Below are 22,976 nucleotides of genomic sequence, written 5' to 3'. Positions count from 1 at the left end.
AGCTTGCACCTTTTTATCGAAGCTTTTAAATAATAGATTTTTTTACTATTTAAAGCACTGTGTACCTTTAATTAATAGCGATTACCTAATACCTGTTGATGTGGCACATGTCTTTAACTGCAGAAGAAAAAAAGAGGCCATGAAGTACTTTGTGAAGTAGAATAATCATGGTACCTGTTCTGGGTGCAGGATATTTTTGTTGTTTTCAGTTGTCCTGTAGAAATTGGCAGCTAACGTGATCTGTAAGTGTCATGGTGATGTCTCGATAGGTTTCTGCCTGCCTGGACTGTTGTAAGAATATTGTATTTCACAGTTAGCTTCATGGCTTTCCTGTGGTGTGAGAAACCGTTGGGTTGGCCAGCTAGCATGCACTTGGCTTAAATCTATTTGTATTTAATGTGGATCTCATTTGCAGTGTAATATCCCTATTGTTGGGCTTTCCTTGGTCAGACAGAAGCACCTTGGGACAGGGGGAGGTTGTGTCTGGTGGTGTTGGGACCAAGCAGAATAATCTTAGAACATGACTTTGTACATATGAACTAGCATGCTGCTGAGTTTTTCTGAATGCTGACAGCATAGATTTTTTTTTTTACTCTTAAGTTTAGTGACATTCTCTTCTTTATGTTGACACATAGCTCTGAAATTTTGATATGCTCTGTGTGTGTTGAATGCACAGTTGTATAAAACAGAATTAATATTTTTAAAAATATATGTATTTATATAGAAAAGGAGACCAAATAAAAGCAGCAGTCGAGTAATACATTTTGACAGTATGTCTTTGAGAGATAATTATGCTCTTTTGGGTATTATCAAACCCAGACAAATGAATATTCCCAGTGGGGTGTGATAATATTAAAGCTGCACCTCTTGGAATTCCTTGATTGGTTTATTCAGGAGGGGATGGTATCTATTTTGCATTCTGTCATGTAGCTCTTATTAATTAATGGTTGGTAGTTGAATGAGACTTGACTGTTGCCCTGTATGTGCTGAACTTCATAAGGTTTTTTATGGCATTTTGGTGAAAATGAGAATTACTGGCCATTGTCTTCCCTTCTGAGTCATTTCTTTGTTCAGATTTTGCAGATTTTTTTACATTAATTGTTTGCAGGCTATTTTTTTGTGTAAATTATGTCTGAAAACTCATCATTTCTGTATTTTAGGGGCTTTAGACACTTGCTGAAATAATGATTTTTTTGGTGGAGTTTCAGAAAGGGGCTGTAATAGCTGGTGCTGCTTTGAAGCAGGGGGCAGGAAGAAGCCTGGTGGCCTTTTGAATTCCCTTCTGGCCCTGCTTTTCTGTACTTGTGACACTGTGTAATATGGTTTAATGACAAGAGCAGCTATTAAAGTATGATTATCTTTGTCTAATTGGAGGCATCTTGCAGTTACCTATCAAAAATAAGGTTTGACTCATCTGCTCCTTCAAAATTAATAGTTCCACAACAGCCTGCAGCTATTTATGTAAATAATGTGCGAAGCAAAAATGTGAGTTGAATATTTTTCAAATATTATCATTTTTGCATTGTACAGTTGAAATTTTGTGTGTTTAATTCTCTCTTTGCCCATGTTTTCTTTCGATACCATGCTTGTGGCACCACGAGGTGCAGAGGTGTGAGCCAAAAGGAAGCTGAATGTGCAGTGAGAAGGTGAAACTTTATGCTAAGATCCCTCCCCACCCCCCAAGTGCAAACACAAAGGTTAAATTAGAAGATGAGGCTGTCTTGAATTATTTTAAAGGACTTGAGCTGGGCTGTTAAATGCACGATTGGGAGTACCTAAGGCTTACAGTGTTGTCATGTGAGTTTGGGCTTTCTTTAGCCTGAGCAGATTTATGTGCTTTCCTTATTGCACCTTGTGATAAAATAACACATTCATTTGCCCCTATTTAAATACTCCTTATAAAAGCTTGAATTCAGGATTGATCCAAGCTGGAAGCAGCCAAAATTCTGTGTGTTTACGGGAATAACTGTGGTCGTTCCTCAACAGCCTCCGTGGCCTCTTTTTTTTTCAGACAGTGTTAATTTAGGAAGTAAATGGCTTAGGTTTAAATAAACAACTGCAATTTACTTTCTAACTCCCTTAGTCTGAGTATTCTAGCTATGCTGGATATAATCAAAAGACACTACAAAAAGTTCCTGACTGTTGGCTTCAAATTTGCTAAAAGGAAATAAATATTAATCCTATCCACAAGGGCATGAAATTCTGGGGGATATTACTGAATGTTGTAGCTAATCTTTCTGTTTATTGAAATTCTGATACTTGTAGTTAAATTCCAAGTTCCTTTCTAAAGATCCATTTCCTCTGTAATCCTTCCCTCCCCTTCAAACACTCAGAGAATTCATCACTAAAAAGTTAAATATAGCAAGACAGTTCAAAAACTGGCGAGTTATAATTAGTAGAGAACTGTAGTATTAGTGTAAGATGTTTTTCTAAGTTCACAAACATCTTTGGATGAAGGTATTTATGAGTTACTATGTAGATGTCTAAAACACTGGATGTTTTAAAACATTCAGGTATACTGCCAAGTGTGGGAAATGGCTGCATCAGTGAAAAATTACACTGTGCTGCTTTTCATCCTTGCACTGTTGTGTATTTTTCAGTCAGTCTTTTATTGATAACAAATTGTTTTTTCTTACTAAGAGGATGTAACAAATTGTTTTAACTGCAAACCCTGCAAGATTTGAAATGTGAGATTTAAAAATAGCTGAGATAGAACTTGGCTATAAATTAAATAGAATTAATTTGTCAGCTTTTCAGGGAATTGAATGTATGCTGTAATGTAATCTGTGAGAGCAGTACTTATGTTCAGTCACTCATGTGAGAAATGCCTTATCTCCTTTGAAGTTTATCTGTGTTAAAACAGAATGAAAAAATGGAGAAGCATTTCCAGAATTGTGGAATGCGTGATCTTCTTCTGGCTGCTAGAGCTGCCCAGACAAACAGCTTGACATCTGAAGAAACACCTTTCTGAAAAGTTTTCATTGTTTTATTTACTGACTTTTGAGTAAAGCATGGCAGTGCACAGATTTGGGAGGAAAGGCAGCTGCACAGAGTTGGAGAAGGTCCCTCTGACACCCCAGCTGGCTCTTGCAGCCAGTATTGCTTCGACTGTGCAACTTTTCTCTGTCATTTTCTCTTTACTGTCCTGGCCACGTGCACCTGGGAAGCTCCTCATGGATGGAGATATTTTTCCAAATTTCATTCAGAGCCACAGCAGCTTCTCAGCTCATCTGCTGAGGAGTTTGCTTGGAGAAAAAGTCTGTAGACACCGAGTTAGGAGTGGTAACTCCTGGATGGAGTGGTAAATGTGTGTGCTGCTCACACCCATTCAGAACACCCTGCTGCAGTGGAGGCTCTGGGCTCTTCCCCTGGGTAAGCAGTTTCAGGAGGTTTTGCTACACTTGTTGAAATGAGACAAAAGTTATTTGTGTCATCATATTTTACTTTTGACTGTTACATGTGAAGTTACTGCTCTGGCAGATGATACTTGTTTTAATAGATGTCAGAAGATTATTTTTTTTTTAATGTATTGCAATAATTTATAAAATTACCCACCAAATTAACCACCACATAACATTATGACTTTATTGAATATCATGTCTATACAAACAATAAGCAAAAGTAAAGTCTGTTCACAGAGACACAAAATTTTAGCAGAGAAAATGTGGGAGATTTTATTGTAAAAGAGACCTTAGTGATGCAGACATGCACTGAGTATAACACAGGGATGTCTGAGAAGTTTCTCCCACACAGTTTATGAATGCATGGCTCTTCTAACCTGTCACACCTGCTATTCAAGTCCTAAGTTTCTTCTGACTGAAGTTTGATAGTGATGGAGAAACTTCGCAGGAGAATTTAAAAAGCTACCTTGGAGGAGGTCACTTGAGGCATGATTGTTGATAAAGACTTGGTATGTGCTTGGTACTACATTAGACAAATGTTGAGAAAGCAAAGCTAATCTTTCAAAAATCAGCACATATCCCAAACTTTGCTTTGCTTGGGCTGATTTGGTACAAAAACCTTATGTGATTGTTTTTCAGCTCGGTGCACGTAACATCCTTTGAATGAACTTGTTTAGTTGCAGTGTATTTGGTCTTTTGCTTTACTGCAAAAGAAGACAGGAGGATCCAGGTCCTTGGGGGCTTTTCTTTGGTTCACAGATACTCATGACAGTACATTTCAGTGTTCTTCAGCAGCAGCTTCCTTTTTTTCAGGGAATGATGCTTAAGCACAGAGAATTCTGTCCACTCCTTGAGTATGTGATATTTGTTGTACATGTTGTCTGCTGGAGCACTTGACAAACACACACTTCATAAACATTTTTTTTCCAGTGACACCCATTTGTGGCGTGCAGTTCAGTTGCCTAAACATAGATATCTAGTTTTATTTTAGATGCTCAAAGGCACCTGCCCTAGAGGTTTGTGATTTTCTGAAAGGACAGGTGGAGACCAGCTGTGCTGTTTCAGAGCATTCACAGTGAGGTTTGTCCATCAGGGGCCTGAATTGATGCTGTGATTGTTTGTTAGCCGTGGAATCTCATTTTGGCCTTCCACAAGAGGATGAGCACTCAAGCAGTGACCATGTTAGAGGTATCTGGGTTATGTGTTGCCTAATGAGAAAGGAAGATTTGGGATCAAATTCTGCTGCCCCAGTCTTGTCCAAGAAACTTGGTTTTGCTGCCTTGTTGCCTGCTTTCCGGCTTTAAAAAGGGAAAAGTTCATATGGAAATTTTCATTTCTGTAATCTAGTAATAGTTTATCAGTGGAATGAGTGAAGGCTTCTCTTAAGTATAACTGAGAAAAACTAAAATAATCAAAATAATTGGAAAACCTTAAGTGTTGGCTGTTGGATTTGAGGGTTCATATATGAACTTGAGAAGTTCAGCTTGTCTTAAAATATTGAAAGCAAACACAAGCTCCAGTCACCAGGGCAAATCAGTCTTTTTCCATGAATTACAGAGGTAATGACTGACAGCAAAGACAGTTTATTGAAAATAGTCTATGTTGGCTAAACAAGCACTGTTCTGGAGGTGATTATTTAGATTTGTAATCTCTAAGAAAAGCAGTAGATTGACTCATCAGAATTGACTAACAGTTCCGTTTTATGTCTGTAATTGACATTGAGCAATATCCAAACTACAAACTCTGTAATAGGGTGGAGCTGGAGTAAAGAGTTTTTCTCTGAGGAGCTGCATCCATTCACAGAGCATTTTGGGCAGTCCTGGCAGAGCTGTGCTGTCTGACTGGCGTTACCCTTAACTCCTGTTATGGTGGTAGGTTTAACATGGTTAGATCCAAAAGAGCCTCTTCATTGCAGGGTTATGGAATATTTTCCCAGAAAGACACAAAAACTTCAGGGCATTTGTGCATGCTGAGAAACTTAAGAATGTATTTAAGTTTTAAATTCTATGAGAGAATTTTGTGTCAATTTTCTTCATTCTTTTAACCTGGAAAAACCAAACCTTCAACTCCCCGGCTTCAGAATTTGTGATTGTAGTTATTAGTTCCTGCCTGTATATACGTTTTTTTTTTTTCTCTCAGAAAGAGAAATAAACTCCATTTAGTGAGTTTTCCTTCTTACTTGGGAACTTCTGTGCGTGTGTGGATATGTAAAAGGAAAAAAATGTTAACAGCCATACGGGGCTGGATTTATCTTTTACATCCAGCAAAGATGCATCAGATTTCTGCTCTGGGGCTGACCATGCAAGGCTCTTTGCTTCCCTTAGGAATTGTACTGGGTAAGGTCTTAGAGTTGCTGGAGTTTGAAGAGTAGTTCTGCTCTCCCTTGAGCACTGTGCTGATGCAGGCTGAGGACTTAAAACTATCAAATGTAGGAAGAAATGTCAAATCTGTGTTTCAGAAGTAGCTGTTCTTGAGCTCTTTAGTGAACAAGGAGAACAATTGTTGGCCAGAAATACAGAAGCTTTTCTCTTGAAATAAGAGGTTTTCATTTCAGAATTACTAGCAGGCATTGAGAAATGTTATTAAGCACAACAGAAGTTTCTACACCTTTTCTCTTGTATTCATTATGGTACTCCAACTTTCAGTGTTGTGGATTGATGCCTCTGTGATTTCTACTAAAACTCAGAAAATCCAGACTTTGAGCAGGTCCCTAAATTAGATAACCAAGCTAAACTAATTTCAAAATGACTGTGAAGGGAAAATTAAAATCTGTATTTTAGGAACAAAAAGGGATAGTTTGAAAATCCATAAATTATGGCATCTCTCACATTCTTTATTTAAATCTTATTTGACTTAATAGTGAAGAATTTTTAAATAGATTTCAGTACATCTTAATTCTGTGAAATCCCCTTATTTACTTCTGTTTCTAATGGATGGTTGGTCAGGTTCCAAAGTTGTCATTGCATGCCTTTTATTTTTGTAATTTTTGGGGAATGTAAAGGTTGGATTACAGTTTATGGGCTGCATCACAAGCGGTGAGGGAGGGAATTTTGATTTCTTGACCATTTCTTAATTTGATTTAAGAGCTCTTGTCCAGTTGAAGCCCCTTAGTGATATTGGAAGTGATGATATTGTACTGCTGTAAACTCCTATTTAAGTAATTTTTGTAATCCCTAATTAAATAAAACTATGTTAAGCTCATGCACTGATTAATAATTGCAAGGGTTGTGGGGTTTTTGCTTTGTCTCTCCACATACCCCTAAGGATACTGACACCAACACAGCTGAAATAAGAGAAAATGCACAATATTAGGAGTATAGATATCAGCTAAAATTCAAATTGTTTCACCTGAGCTTGGTGTCAGCCCTTTAGAAGAGCTACTGTCCTGCAGAATGTTTTTTTCAGTCATTTCAAATATGATGTGTTATCATTCCTTGGGTAAACTTGTAGAGATGGAAACTTCTTTTGCAGTGTTCAAATTTTTCTTGGTAGCATTGCAAAGTACTTGCATTAGAGGAGAATCAGGAGTGCTTATTTTAGTATTGTGAAACAATTTGTTAGTTCCCTTTTCCAGTCCAGTCTTCTTATCAGATTAATTAAGGAAACTGTCCCTCAGATGTGCTTCCCACCATAGTTGACCTAATATTAGTCCCATTAGTCACCTCTTGTTCCAAACCTTGTTTTTCACACGCTGTCTGTGGCCAGGTAGCTCCCAGCCAGTTTTTCATCCGTGGCCCTGTCTGTTTTAGGGGAGATGCTGACTCCTGGATGGGACATCTCAGCAGTGCTGGTTTGTTACATTTGTGAACCCTCAGGGCTCTTCTGCCTTGGAGAGTCATATCCACAGCAGCTATTGCGATTGCTTTGAAGTCAAATCAGTTGGGAAGTGTTTCTTTTGGAAGGGTGGCTTTGTGCTATGGTGTTCCCTCCAGCCTCCTTTTCCTTTAAATGCAAACATACTCTTAGAAACTTCTGGTCAACAGCAAGCAGGAACTGTAAGGTACTGTCTTGTGAGTTTAGGGTGTAATAAATTTAGATGTTAAACGTTTTATGAAGACTTTCTGAAGAACCTGTCTGTTCCAAGGTTGTTATTTTCTTGTATTTGTTACTGTCATCAAAGCAGAGAAGTTTGCTTTGCACGATGTGGGCTGCCTGGAAAGAGAACTCAAGTGTGCCTGAAAAGAGAAGGACAGATGGAAAGTAGCATGTATCAGCACAGACATCTGACACATTGTTTATCTTCTGTTTTCTTTAATATACAATAACTTCGTGTAACTAAAACTCTGGGGTGCTGTCAGGAGGGAGAAGGACTTTGATTTGACCTGGGTTTTTCAGGAATGGCTGGCTTTTCAGAGTGTGTATGCTGAAGTATCCTGCTGTAACATAGATCTTGGGACTGGGTTCTTGTAAGTTATCAGAAGGACTCTTAATTAGGTTGCCATGGCAAGAGCTTGAGCACATTTTGGGAGCAATCTAGATCATTCCCCCTTTTTGATTCCTGTGCTGCAGAGCATTTCATAACATGGAGTTCATGGGTTAGCTAAACCTCTTCTCCCTCTGCCTCAAATCTATAAAAGTAAAATAAAATGGCATGGTGTTAAATGTTATGACTCTCACCTCATCTCTCCTGAAGGTTTGTGGCTTGGATAGTTCTCTTAATCCTGGGATGCATCACCTCTGCCATTAAATCTCTTTTGCTATACTCTGTGTTGCCCCAAAGGAGCACACCTATCTTGGCAGTTGAGATGTGATGCAGTTTATGTACCAGGAATTGAATCCCATTAGTGACTTTGAAAATTTAGACCAAAACATTTAAACTGGCAGAAGAAAGAGAGGTTATTTAGGGGAACTGTGCAAAGTATACTTTTCTACAGCCACTGAAGGTATATTGTGATGTTGAAATTATTTATGTGAAATTTCTGTATTGCAATGGCTAGTTCTTTTCTAGTGAGAACAAAATGAATTATCCTTTAAGATCTAAGGTTTTTTGCTTGTTTGTTTATTATCTTGGCTCAAAATCTGATCACTTATTCATTAATGGTTTGCTGTTTAATTTTAAAGGGAGATAAATTTACCACAGAATCATTGAATAGTTTGGATTGGGAAAGGACCTTAAAGACTGTCGAGCTCCAGCCCCCTGCCATGATCAGGGACAGCTTTTTTGCTCAGAGCCCCATCCAGGCTGGCCTGGGACATTTCCAGGGATGGGGCATCCACAGCTCCTCTTGGGCAGGGTGTGCCAGGGCCTCTCCACCCTCATGTGGAGGAATTCATTCCTAATACCTAATCCAGCCCTTACTGCTCTTAGTTTGAAGTCACTCCCCCTTGTCAGAAGCCTTTCTGCAGCTCTCTTGTAGCCCCTTTGGGGACTGGAAGGTACTTTAAGGTCATCCCCCTTTCTCTTCTCCAGGCAGAACAGCCCCAGGTCTCTCATGCTGTCTCCATTGCAGAGGTGCTGATCACCTTTATGTCTCAGCTGGGCTCACTGCAGCAGCAGGTCCATATTCCTCACGTGCTGGGGGCCCAGAGCTGGGTGCAGCACTGCACGTGGGCTCTCAGCAGGGTGGAGTAGAGGGGCAGAATCCTCACCCTGTTTACCACACCGCTCATGATGCAGCCCAGGATGTGGCTGGCTTTCTGGACTACAGTGTACACTGCCATGTCATGTTGGGCTTCTCATCAATCACCATCCCCAGGTCCTTCTGGGCAGGGCTGCTCTCAGTCTGCTCTCTGCCCAGACTGTGTCTGTGCTCGGGGGACAGGGCAGGACCTTGCAGCTGCTGTGCTTGTTGAGCTTCATTAGGCTTGCACGAGCCCACATCTCACTCCTGTGCAGAGCCATCTGAACAGTGCCAGTCCAGTTGTGAGCCCTGAGGAACACCACTCCTTGTGGGGGATAATACATTATCGAAGTGTTGTCTCTTTCCTGAACCCTGGGTGGCAGGGATAGAGCCAGCTGTTTTTCATTAGTTTATTTCTCACTCTGGTGTCTTGATAGCAGTGAGGTAGATGTGCACCTGAATATCACAGATGTGTTATGGCCTGTAATGCACTGATTCATTTTTTTCTTTTATCTTTCAAGTGATGCCCATTAAATTAATTCTTGGTCTTGAGTAACTAGGGGTAAAATTTCTCCAGGCTAGCCTCTGATTTTGCTGTTCTCTGATGTGTTCCCCTTTGCTACATTGTCCTCAGTAGAGCATACCTGAGAGGAAGCAGGGAGTTTCCTCTGAGAATGAGCTGAGTGAGAGTTCTGTACTAAAGGCACCTCCACACAGCTAACTTGGGGAGAATTGGACACTTGATTGCTGGTGTACTGATGTGTGCTGGCAGTGTGAAGGAAAGAGCACTCTTTATAAAAAGTACTTAACCAGTAAAGCCCTAGCACAGCTGCAGTTACCATGCTCAGAGGTTGTGGTTTTACTAATCCAAGCTGTATCTGCACTGGTAGGATTTGCTAGCAGAGCTGTGTCAGTAAAGCCTTTGTACTGTCATCAAAACTGTCTTCTAAGTGCCAGGGACCATGTCAAAAAAAAATAAAATAGTGTGACAGAAAGCAAATTTGTCAGATGGCTAATGACCTGTGGATCAGCACAGATATTACCTGTGCTTCAGCTGCTAGTGCTGCATAAGAGATAATTTAAGGGAAAAAGCCCTGAACAACTCTTTTCCTTTACTGGGTGAGAATGTAATGAACTAGAGGGAGAAGATTCCCAGTAATGGTGGTGTCATGATTCTCAGTCATTTATTGATTGTCCTCTCCTGCTTTCTCTGTGAATCATTAAATAACTCCTCTAGGTTATTTGTCAGTAACTCCCTTTTGTAGAGGAGGAATGTGTGGATCATTGGATCACACACCAAATTGTCTTGGTTTCCTGTAGCAAGAATCAGCTAGGATTCATGAGAACTGATCTCCCAGTGATTTACATTTTAATCTTTGTGTCACACTCCAGAGATGTCACAGCAGAGGTGACAGTTGCAGAACAGAGGTGTCAGCTGTGGTCTCAGCCACCTCTGTGGAGTGTGGCTTGCTCTTTGTAGTGCAGCTTGCTGTGCTCCATGGGTTTCAGTTTCAGCCCTACCTCTGCCCAGCTGATGCCCAAAAGTGAACCCAAGTAGTTCCTGTCATGCCAGCTGGTTTGTAAAGCTTATGGAACTGAGGTGAACTCCACTAACATCAAGAGTCTTTAGTTGTGAGCTCCCAAATGGATTATTTTGGAGGGGAAGCCTCCACATGTGCAGTGTGGTGAAGCAGAGATGGATGGAGAGCATGGGCCAGTAGTAATCACTATGGGGACAGGGATACTCCTTGCTGTGTCTTCCCAGTTCCTAGGCCCGTGTTTTTAGGATGTTCCTGAGCTGTGTCAAGGTCACTGTGTCAAGCTGTGTCAATGCTTTAATGTTATTGTTCTTTAAGTGATCTTATTCTTTTGTAAGTTATGTTTGTTAAAAATTTGTTGATCTTAAGGTAAATTAGATGAAGAGCTTTTGTTGAACTTTGATAAACTTAGGTTGAGCATTAGAAGTTTTTTAGCAGGTCACAGAATATGGTCTCCAAAGAGAGTAAGGAAACCATGGGAAAAATATTGTTGAATTTCTTTAAAGTTAGTTTTAGAAGTGATACATTTCTCATTGAAATTGTATTTGGGTAAATACTTCATTAATTTTGATTTTTTTTTTTCCTAGCTTTGTTATTTGTACTACTAGAGAATGGCTTTTCTGAGTGTAGGTTTTTGTTTGAGAGAATATTCTCTAAAGAAGATTGTGGCTGGATCAGTCCCAGACCCATCCTTGCAGTTTAATTGGTCTCAACTCGTGTTCAAAACAAAACACCCGAAGCACACATGCACTTCCCTTGTTCTGGTACTTGGAATTCTCATCCTCCTTCCTTACGTAACCAACTCGTGGTAAAGTGATGTTTTCCCCCTGCCCATTGCACCAGCTTTCTGCTTCAGTGCTGATGTGGTGGTGCTGGTGGGCTTTCCTGTCCTTCACCTGGGTGCTTTCTCACACTCAGCTGATTCGAGTTTCTGAAATGTGTGAACTCTAGGTCATATTTCACAATGTGAAATAAATCAGAAATGAAACTACAGTGTCCTTGTGCCTCCACTTTTGCCACTACTTCACTCTTAAAATTGACCTTTAGATATATAACAGAAAATGTGGTATAAAGAGAACCTCTGGAAAGGAATGGGAATAATATATGCAAAGGACTAGGACTAGTTACAGAGGAGACTCTTTGCATTTTCGTTTCCAGGGGTGGGTAGAATGGCACGTACAGAATTGCAGCATTTTTTGTCATGTAACAAATATTCTGGGGTTTGTGATGATGCAGTACAGGCAACTGAGCCAACAGGGGATTGACTGTAATACCAGGTTAGGAACAAATCATTTCAGCTTCTGCCTGGGCACAAGTGGGCATATTGTCTCACAACTTTTCTTGAAACTTCAGGTAAGTTCTTTTGTTGTTTTTTTGTGCACAATGTGCTAGAGATAGTAGTTGCTTTTAGTGCTGAAATGTAGGATTATTATTGTTTTCATTAATTTTTAAGTATACTTCCCAAGGAGTGGGTGAGGCACTCACATGCCTGTCTGTATACCATATTGCAGTATAGCAGTAAGGTTTGTGGGGAAATGGATGGGTGGGGTAACTCTGAACAGCACACCAGGGAAAGAAGCTGAGTCAGAAGATTTCCTTCAGCATGGAGACAGGCTGGGATCTCACATTCTAAGCTTTGGTATTAGCAAGCTTTTCTGCTCATGCTGGATCTCTGAAGCCCCTTAAAAGCAGCTGTACTATTTAAAATAAATTTCTACTTAATGTTTCTGTAGCTGTGTGTTAAACTGCAGTTTCTATAATAATGGACAAGTCACAGAGTACAATGTAGTTTTCTTTGTCCAGTGTGGTTCAGGTGTCTGTGGGAGAAGGAGGCTCTTGAAGAGGCAGAAGGATCAGTAAATTGATTGAATGGCAAGAGAGAAGCCTGCTTAATGAATCAGATGGCATTTGGTGCTAACAAAACAAGCAGGGCTATGAACTGCCAGGCTTCTAATTGCTTGGAAATTTTCAGAAAGTAAGAAGCTATGCCACTTTATTAATTTCATTTTTATGTAGACATTTTTTTTGCAATTTTACCCTTTTTTTGTTCTGAATCGAATGAATTTTTTTTGTCCACTTCACTGTTCTTCTGTGTTACAGGAGGGATTTTTTTTCTTCATGATTTTCATTTTTCCCTGAATTAAGTTGCCATTTTTAAAGAGGGGATTTTTTAAAAAATTTAATCATTGAGTGGGTCACACCACAAATAGTTCTGTGATGCAGAGTTGTGAAACTGCTTTTGAATCACATTAAAGCTTTTATGTGCTGCAGACTTGATAGAACAAATTAATAGTGAATTTTAAAAAACATGCTAGTGTTCTGTGCTGGGTGGGTCATGCCAGGTATGAGATAAACATGCCTCTTCTTCAAGAAAACTCATATGTATGATTATATTCCTCACAAAATTATCACAACAGATCCAAACAGATCATTGGTGTAATTCTTTTATCCCCATCTCAAAGTTGTGTTGAAAGAATTACTGAAAAGTTGTGTGGGAGTATTTAGAGGATAGCAAAAATGCCCTAGACCTGGATTATACCTTTAAATTTTGCCAGTAATTACCATTTACAAGCACAGCCATGCTCAGCCACAGAGTCATGGTTACACTGAATAGTTCATGCTAGAGCCCTGAAATACATTGTGGTGTATTGTGCTCTGCTGTGCTCTTTATCAGTCTCATTTCCTTTGTGATAGGAAAGGTTTGCAGGTGAGCTTGTGTTAATAAACCACGCTACTTAGACACACATTTTGGATGAGAGGCTGTTGTGTTTCAGTTTGTTTAATGTATCCAAAAGAAAAATAAAGAACTGCTTTGGTACAATACTGAAGCTCTGGAAAATCTTTTAATCTAGTGAGAAGCCATATATCCAGAATGAGAATACTGACACAGCACATGAAAAATGTGCAAGAATGTTTTAATGGGACTGTGAGTACTCAGTTTAAAGAACACACTGAAGGAAATGATGGATGCTGCCCTTGGCCATTCTATGTGTGCAATCAGAAGGGGTATGGCCTTTCAGGAAGGTGTGCTGTAGGCAGGAATTTGCAGTGATGAGCTGGCAGCAATATTCCAGATGCTTCCCAGTGGCACCTGGCTGCTGTCCTGCCGTGCTGCAGCTGCTGCTCCACGTGAGTGGACAAACCATGCTCACAGAAAGTACAGGCAGCAACTTCATCTGCCTAAATGCTCTGGTGACTGGTGACATTTCAGAATCGTGTACAGGAGGGTTGAATAGCTAAGGAGGTGCCACTTCTGGCTTTGAAGTACTCAAGTTTGGGGATTTTTTTTTCCCAAGGAGCATGGTAGCTTGCATAAAAAATGATTCTTGGATCAAAGGCATGGCTGTCAGTCTTTCTTTGGGATGCTGGGCATGTCTGAGGGTGAGACAGTGCTTTTAAAAATGTATAATTTCTCAATCTGTTTCTGGTTTTATCATTCCAACCAGACTTCACAGTGGTGAATTCTAGCTGAGCTAACAGCCGCTTGTAGCAATTACACCTGAAGAAAACTGATTTATGTTATTGTTTTTATTACTGCCTTAATGATTCCTGCTAATCCAAGAAGCATGAAGCAGAAGAGTTCTGAGGGAAATCAGGTCTATCAAGACAAACATGAGCTTGCTGAATTATATCTTTTTTAATAACAATATGCCCCTTTTTAGCAAGATGCAGCATGTTGTGTCAGCAATAGGGTGATAAATTGTCAATTTAAAATTCAATAAAAAATGCAGTGCAGCCCCAACTGTTTATTTTGAAATTAGGTATTTTACCTTTGTAGACTCATTAGTTTATTTAAGTGTATTTGCCTAAGCCGTTCTCCTAGGTGTCATTAGCACTGTGGAAGGTAATTGACACATGATATGATTTCAGGAGAGAAGTTGGCAGCTTCCCTCTACCTGGAGGATGAGGAGAAGCCGGTGTGCCCTTCCCTCCTGACTGCCTCAGCCCTCTCCTCCTCCGTTCCTTGCACTGAGTCTGGCTCACAACTCTGGATGCCTTGTACTGGTTTGTTTTAAGAACCTTTCAGAATTTTTATTTGTTGTCTCTCATTTTTGTTGGCTTTGTCTTCTACCATTTTGGTCGGTTCAGTCAGCTGGGCACTGGGACAAATATCAGGCTTCTCAAAATAACTGATGGAAAGTGACCTTGCCCCTCCAGCCCTGCTGTTGGTTCCGCTCCAGCCTTACCATGAAGTGCTCTTCTGGAGACACCAGGAGCTGATTGAGAACTACTTGCTGCTCAAAGGGATGTTTTTTCTACATTCCCCATACTACTCATAGTTTATTTGCCTTTTATGTGTTAGTTTACTGGTAGCTTGGTGAGTGGCTCAGCTCATGGATGGGTCAGCTGGTCCTGGCATAAAACGGGGAAGGGCTGTGGTGATGCTGGGAGCAGAGGGGGAATGGGACCTCCCCATCAGCAGTGGCCAGCTCTGGGGTTGGCTCATCTGCCCTGGGGAATCTTACTGATAATTATTTGGCCTTACTAAAATCATGTTGGTTTTGTTTGATCTGCAGCAGTTTTCTTATGTGCACATTAAATGGATGTTACATATGCTTTCTCACTAAGTTGGGATTCTTTTAACATGTGCAGTTGCAGCCAGGAAATAGCTGAAGGTTTTTTTTCCTCCTCTTTTCCTCATTAGGAGCTTGCAAAAGCAGTCACCTTAAATTCTTGGTGTGTACAAACAGGGCAGCAAGATGCAGCTGAGGGCTTAATGTAGTGCAATGAAATGGTGAGGGCCATAATAGAATAAGGATTGAGTTCATGGCTCCTGTTTGTTTCACGAAATTGGAAATGTAGGGGTTTGTACATTGGTTTGCATGGGGATAGGTGATGCTTTGCTCTCTGGAGCTGGAATAGTGTGAATACCTAAATTGTGCTTTATTTATGGATTATACTTCTGTGCAGAGAACAAAAAGTTTAAACTATATGTTATGGTAAATTCATGGTATGTCTAAAGTAGAAAGGCTTAAGTTTGCCTTTGTGTCCTTGCTTATGCTGCTGGTATGGCTTTCCATTCAATTTAATCCCTTTCCTTTCTTGCCTTTAAAAGTCTGTGCTGGTGAGACTTTGGTGCCACAAATTAATTTGTCCATGGGATAACTCTACACGTTAGTGCAGTCAGGAGTGTAATTGTACCATTTCTTGTACCAATATTGTTCTGAAAACAGTAGTGCAGGCATCTCACAGTAAAAAAAATGTACTTTCTACAACAGAAAAAAACACTTTTACTAGTTAGTAATTAGGTTTTAAACTGTGGCACACACTTCTGTTTTAGAGGTAGCATTTTTCCTGACCCTTCAAATTAAAAAATCGCAGCTACATGAGAGACCACAGTCCAGGCTAGTGTATCTATTCTTTAGAGAATTTAAATTAATTAAAGGGAAGGAATTTGTTTATCATGCTTCTGTACTTTTTCCTGTGTTTTGTTTTTTTTTTCCTGCAGGAGGGTCGTCCTCACAGAGAAATGCTGGGTTTCTTTTAACTCAGCATACACTTTAAAATCTTATATATGGAATGCATTAGATTTAAATTGGACATTATTGTTTGTGTGGTCAATCCAGTGAATAAAAAAATACAAATCCTTAGAGATGAAGCAAACTGCATGGATGCCTGGAGCATTGACAGAAGTGGAAGTTATATACTATCTGAAACAGGGAGGCTACTATCTCTGCTTATCACAAAAGCCCAAATGTCCAGTGTGCCTGAGTGTGTCAGTGGAACCTCAGTCTCTGGGTGTTTGTTTGATGGTCCACTGGGATTGATAACATCACTTCAGATTTCTGATTGTGCCTGTGACCCCAATGCTTCGAGGACCTCTCATTTTGTTACTTTTGGTCTCCCTGAATTCTGGTGAAATGAAATGCATACCTGAGAAAGGCCAAGGTTTGTATAATATTGTCCGTGGCCTCTTTTAACAAATGGATGAACGTGAGGGTTCTGGCCAGGGAGGATAAAGCAGAGCACAGAGCTGTCCATGTACTTGTTGCAGTTTAACTCTTGGGGAGTCCTGTGATCCTTTGTTTAGCCACAATCAACGTTTTATCCGGAATTTGCAAGGCGACCTGGTGCTAGTATTGTGAATCAGTTATCATTTGACATGATGTAAGGCCTGTTCTTATTTACAGAGAATGTCATTTGATGTTGTTCCCTTTTTTCTTGTGTTGCAGATGTGGGTGGTGGCAGCTCTTTCCGATCCCACACAGATGTTGTCATTGTCCATTGTGCATAGAGTGCTGCTGGGGGTAGTTTTGCTGGGCTGAAAAAGGAACAGCCTGTCTATGTTCCCCTGCATGAAGTACAGCTTTGAGAGACAAAGTGCTGCTCCTCCTTTTTCTTTCTTCTTTTTTTTTTTTGGCAGGATGTGGCACAGGTTTTTCAGTAACAGAATTTTGCTTCAGGGTTTGTGGGATCTTCAGTTTTGAGGCCCCAGATGATGTTCCCAGCAGTGCCACTGCATTCCTTCCAGTAATAAAATTGAAATGGCATAAACAGTGTATTTACTGCATTTTATATAACAAAAGAAATACCTTGAAGCAAAATGTCACCTTCAGTAATCAAGGATGTAGATTTCCTTCTTAGAGGTCCTGACAGTCATTCTTGATTTTTCTAAATTGCTTATGAGAGGTTCATACAGGAACTTGCCTGAATTGGGAGAAAATGTTTGATATAAATGTATGCTAGTGATCTGTTATTAATTGATTATTTTCTACTAGATATGCTAGTACATGAGTGAAGCTTGTGTATGACTTGAGTGTGAGTGTATGTGTAGCTGATTTCCACAGAACCTGCAAGGGTTCAGGAATGGATCAAAGCTATAGACTATAGTTAATTTAAAGAAAAAATTGGGCACTGTCCAGAGCAAAAGCAAATTTTGCAAACCTAGACCTTGGGTGCACATGAGGACAGTTGTTTATCAATCTCCTACATTTCCATAGGTTTTGTGTCGTCCATGTAGTCTTTTAGACTTTAGGAGTAGCATAGTTCTGATCCAAAAAATGGGTGTGCAGAGCTTTTTTCTTTGGTTTGATTTATTTTCTTTGTATAATGCTGTCATACCAGATTTTGTGGTTCCATATGTTTTTGTTCTCTCAGCTGTTTTGATTCCTAATGGATTTGCTTCTGTTTTAATGCATAATCCAAGGAATTAGAACTGGCAATTTCTCGAGCCAGTCCTTCTCTGTTACATGGGTATAGCCATCTTCCAGGATGACTAGGAAGAGTAGTTGTTAAATACTGTTATTATCAGTGATGATATGCAAACATGAAAGAATCCAGATTTGTTTTCAGGGCTCATCTTAATTTGGTAATCAAAGGAAGAGATAAAGAGAACATTTAAAATGTTACTGTGATGCTTGAGGTCTGTCATTTCTGTTGTGGGGAAATTGTGCTTATTTTCACACTGTCTCTTTCTAGGAAAAAAAAAAAATCCTGTGGGAAAATACCATAATTTTCCTTAAATATCATTTAAATGCCATTGTATTTTCATTAAATAACAGTCAGTTATTTTATTTTTTTATTTGTATTTTATTAAATAACAGTCAGTTAGTGGTGCTTTTCTTGGCTGTAGGTTTCTGTTCCACTAGATGTGATAAAGTTTGAGGCATAAAATTCTCATGTCAAACGAATGACCTGTGAGCACTTTTTAATCTCTTTCTGTCTCCTGCATTTGTAATTTCAGTATTACAGCCCCTTTGTGCAGATTGTGAATGAGAGATTACTATAATGACACATACTACAAAATCAATGCAGCAGAAAGTCCTTGTGATATATTAAAGAATGGAAATGACTGGTGGAAGGTCTTGTTTCAGCCTTCCTGCTGATACTTTTGTCTGGAAGCAGTGTAATTAAAAATTACCTACGTTATGCTTTGTTAAGTCAGTTGTAGGCATGGAACAGTGAACGTATGATCTCTGTACTGCTTACCTGAAATCTCTATTTATGGAAATTTACTTGGCTAAAGATCCAACATATTCTGTTCTTACCCTTTAAATTGTTGCCCTTGGGCCAGGCAAACTTCTTTGTTAAAAGAATAAAAATAACTCAGAAATAGCATTACATTGGGATTTTTCATCCCTGATCAAAACTCTGTTGAATGAGATCTGGAGTAATGTTCTGGAATTCCTGGTGGATGAGCTGGTATTTAACCAAGGAGCAAAGTGCATTGTGTCAGATAAGAAACTTCAACATGTACTGCTTAGAGCTGACTTATTACTCACTACACAGACACTGCAGGGAGATAGAAATTCAACTTTCAGTGTAATACCCCTTCTTTGAAATGACAATGCAGGCTCTGCTCTGCTCTGACAGTTTCAGCTGTCTTTTGTGTCCAGCAGAAGTAGCACTGTCAGCATTTTTAGTGGAGGATTTCCTGTTCTTTTCTGTCTAGATTAGAGTTGTAGAAATATGCTTTATGGAATTCACTTATAAGGTTTTATTATTGTTTAAATGTGGGTGTATGTGTTTAGTAACAAAAGCTTCAGTACACTTGTTTATTCTAGTAGTACTTTTCTGTTCTGTACACAGAAGAGAGTATATATATATTTATATGTGTGTCTATGTAAAAGTAAATACATGTAAATATACAGAGGAATAAATACATTTTGATTCAAGAGCCAGATATTTTTAGGGAAGAAAACTTTCTCCTTTAAGACATGTTTTATTTTTTTGAGAAAGATACACATCAGGTGTTGTTTTTAATGTTTTCAAGTGCTGTATATATCCCTGCTAGGTGTCAAATTCTGTTTCCCATCAAATGTGTGAAGGTGAGATTGTTTTTCAGTATTATTACAGATACAGAAGTGCCAGGTGTTCTGACAGGAATAGGCTGCTGTCTGTATTTGTAGGTCCTGCAATAAGGTGTAGGCTTTAGGGTCTCCTTTGCATTTATTCATTATGGAATGAATCTGGGTAAAAGCATGTACCTGGGTAGTCATTGCAGAGCCCTGAGACACAAGGAGCTCTGTGTCAAACACCTCATGTGGGAAGGTATTTTGCTTGACAGCATTAATTGGAATAATTAATCCTTGTAAGTCTTGCCCATATGGGGCATGTGTGGAGTATGTGGTTTTGGATATAATTAATGTACTCTTTAATTTGCTCCTGAAACATAAGATGACAATTTTAATGTGAGTTCTTTGATTGTGTATCTTGTGTTTTAAAAGAAAAAGAAACACAAGAATTTAAATTTGTCATGGCAAGCTCTAGTTCACCTGTCAAGGATCATTATTCCATGTATGAATACCTTTGCTACTCTCTCTTGATTTTTGTGTTTTGTTATACAGAGCTCAAGTTTCTATTCTTGATGTGCTTTCTTTCTCCTTCTTTTCCAGGTGAAGCAGGAGCCATAGAAGGAAGACCTTGTGGTTTGCAATCATGCCATTCCCCTTTGGCAAGTCCCACAAGTCTCCTGCAGACATAGTGAAAAACCTGAAGGAGAGCATGGCAGTTCTAGAAAAACAAGACATCTCTGACAAAAAGGCAGAAAAGGTACAGTTATGATGTTCCAGTTGCTAAACTGCATTTGAAAGTGGGGGAGAGGGGGAATTTACAGCCATTAAAACTGAATCAATTAGGAATTATTTTGGTGGTTTATACTCTGATAAAGGGTAATTTATGTACCTTTGAACAGGTGCATGTGCTGTTGGTGGTTGGCTCACGCTCTGGCAGCTGATAATGATATTTAAAATTATTTGGAACTGGAGGACATTGCATTATTTTAATAAGCAGCTCACAGCTGTACAGCGTTCTGGTGCTTGTGACCACCAGAGTGCCTTCACTACTGCACAGGTAGTTCTGTCTCTGCTTGTCCATGCAAATCTTTACAGAGCAGAGTGCCTCTTATTGCAGCTGAAGAACTTTGCCTTCATAGATAGAGAATATATTTTGGTTTTCCTGCCTCTTCTTCAGCCCACAGTAGATGTGGTAAGTTCCTGTGCTAGTGCAGTTTCCTTTAGATAGATATCTTGCTACATCAGGCTCTGTATCTCTCCACAGTCATTTACTTCTCAGCTGGCACTTTTGATTTTACAGCTTTACAGGAACTGGCCTCAAAGTTCACCCCGTGTGCAGCTGCATCCCACCTAGTGAATTGTGTGGCAGAGGTTTAGATGAGCACCCTCCTTGGAGCCTCTCCCAGCATTATTTTACTATTATATGCTATTTTTGGCATCCACAGTCACAATCTTTTCATGTTCACCAACATTTTTAAGCAGAGTATGGCCAGCTCTCTTCTACATTCAGTTTCACCTAGATTTGGCACTACTACTTCTAAGGGTCTTAACTAAATTGCCATCTTAATTCTGATATTTTGAATAATCAGCATCTTCTACCCCTTTGCCACCATGGGGTATGTTCCAGGTGTCTTGAAGTGTATGATCCTCTGATGCTTTTCCTCTCTTGTTGGAGAGGAAAGTGTTACATTCTGTTATGCAGGCTTGCGTGAAGGTTGGGAAGATTTTCATTTGCTGCTGATTTTCTTCCTTCTTGAAAAGAGCCTTCCATCAGGAGAGGAGGGATAGGCGCATTCTGCAGAGTCTCTGATGAGAGTTGGCACTGCCTCCTTTACCTCAGCCTCATTATTAGTAGCAGGAGATGTGGCCTGGTCTTAAAATGTGTGCTCTTTTGTGTCCTCTCTTTTTGCTGATACCCCTAGTGGGGTACAGAGCAGCCCATGCCATTGTGTGTAGCTGTGTACTGTAGCACATGCCTGTGTTCCTGATGCTGTAGCTGGAGGTTGGTGTGTACCACTTCTTGCTGGCCTTTAACCCCACACCTCCATCTTTTTCAAAGACCTCGTTTATGTGAGGCTGCTGCTGTGACAAGAAGTAATGTGCTAAGCCTGTGGAGTGGTTTTTCCTGTGTCATACAGAAGGTAACACATGGTGTTTGCAGGAGGACAAATGCAGCCCACATTGACTAGGTTAAGTGTGAGGGGGGCTAAATCCTGACATGCAGGGGAATGAGCCTGGGTATGGTAGTTCTGTTCCCTGTCATCCTTGCTATTCACAAAGGAGCTGATGAATCCGAGCACTCACACCACCAGTGTCCACATCTCCATGCAGAGATTATCAGGAAGTATTTGTTTCCTTGGCACGCCAAGACTTCAGGAAGGGGATTCTGGTTGTGACTGTTTAGCTCAGCTGGTTTGCTGGTTTAATAGAGAAAGTTCTTCAATATCTTACAGACCAGTCATCAGATCTTTGAGGGCACAGCTCTGAGTAGACACCCTGAGTTTGTGCCCTCTTCCTGTCCAGGCTGTAGAAATGACTGGAGTGAAGTTGGAGTTAAAAGACTGGAGTCTGAGCAGTAGCCTTTATTGGAAAAGAACAAACATTTCTTCATGCCCACATCTCTGTATTTAGGTGTCTTTTTCTATTTCATGATCCTTCTTATTATGATGATTCTTTCTGCAAGGTAACTTTTTGTCCCTCTTTGAGAATTCTGTGCTGGTGGCAGGGTGGGTTCTGTGACTGGTAGTGTAACAGAAGTAGAAAAACTCACTCTACATGAAGCTGCACTTTACAAAATTGCTGCCTGGTACTAAAAGGGGAGAAGGATGCAGAAGTTGTTCTTGTTTTTATGACTTCATTTTATTAGCAATTAGATGTGTATAAAATATGGTGTGTCTCAGTAATTTTGTCTTTGTTGCTGTTTGATGCAGGGATTTGCATGGTGTAATTTCAGTGCTGGGTCAGCATGCTAAATACTCAGTACTGGTTGTAAAAGTACCCCTTTGGGTTAAGGGACTACCTTCTTTTCTTACACTATTTTGTTTTAGTATTGAGACTGCTACTACATTGAGAATGCTCTGTAACAATTTTGTTGCACAATTGGAAATACAGATTTATAAGAAAATTAGACAAATCATTTTCCCTGGAAGTTATAAGTGCAATTATGTTTGAACAGAAACACTCATTTTTTTCAGTGCTTAGACTGAAATGTAAAATCGTTAATGTTTTGTGAGCGAAAATAAAAAAAAAATCAAAGGATGTAACAAAGATTTTTTAATCTTGTACAGCATGTGTTCCTGCCCATTCATTATAATCAAATGGAAGATATTCTTCAAAGTAGAAGATAGAAAACAATTGTAATGTCTTGTTCAATTATGAAACATTTTGCCATGTAATACTGGAAAAATTGTTTTATAACCAAAAATCTGAAATTCAAGTGTATCCTAGTTACATGTTAATCTACCTTTTGAGCACTGTGAAGACTGGAGAAAAATTAACCAGGTAGTTCTTTCTCCAGGTCATTTGAAATGTCCTTTAAGCATGTGGTGCTCATTTTGGAGCTGGGCTGTGGCTCACTGCTCCCATCTTTTGTGTGCCACAGCTCTGGTGCTTGCTGGCTGCTGTGCTCTGCTTAGCACAGTGGCTCACTGTCTGTCAGTATTTTGGAGGGGAATTGAGATGTCAGGTGCTTTATAGCTGAAATGTGTTCATCATTGATGCTGTTTGTTCTTGATTGCTGAT

General features: G+C 39.7%; 1 protein-coding gene across 9 annotated transcripts in view; it reads left to right on the top strand.

Annotated features, from left to right (window-relative positions):
- Window positions 1-22,976, top strand: part of CAB39 (calcium binding protein 39) — a 41,511-nt gene that overhangs the window by 1,289 nt on the left and 17,246 nt on the right. For 4 of the 9 annotated variants that reach the window (XM_086843711.1, XM_086843714.1, XM_023933512.2 and 1 more), the window contains exon 2: window positions 19,836-19,992. In XM_086843711.1, the coding sequence (XP_086699837.1) occupies window positions 19,879-19,992 (114 nt within the window). In that variant the 5' untranslated portion in view covers window positions 19,836-19,878. Of the gene's footprint in view, window positions 1-10,417; window positions 11,854-14,370; window positions 14,506-19,835; window positions 19,993-22,976 lie in introns of those variants that run through there. The other 5 variants (XM_086843712.1, XM_086843717.1, XM_086843713.1 and 2 more) reach the window with 5 other exon arrangements.

The sequence above is a fragment of the Cyanistes caeruleus genome, chromosome 10 (genome assembly GCF_971803275.1).
Source record: "Cyanistes caeruleus chromosome 10, bCyaCae1.hap1.1, whole genome shotgun sequence".
Classification (NCBI taxonomy): domain Eukaryota; kingdom Metazoa; phylum Chordata; class Aves; order Passeriformes; family Paridae; genus Cyanistes; species Cyanistes caeruleus.
The sequence above is the reverse complement of the archived record's forward strand: the minus strand, read 5'-3'. Positions and strand labels throughout refer to the sequence as shown.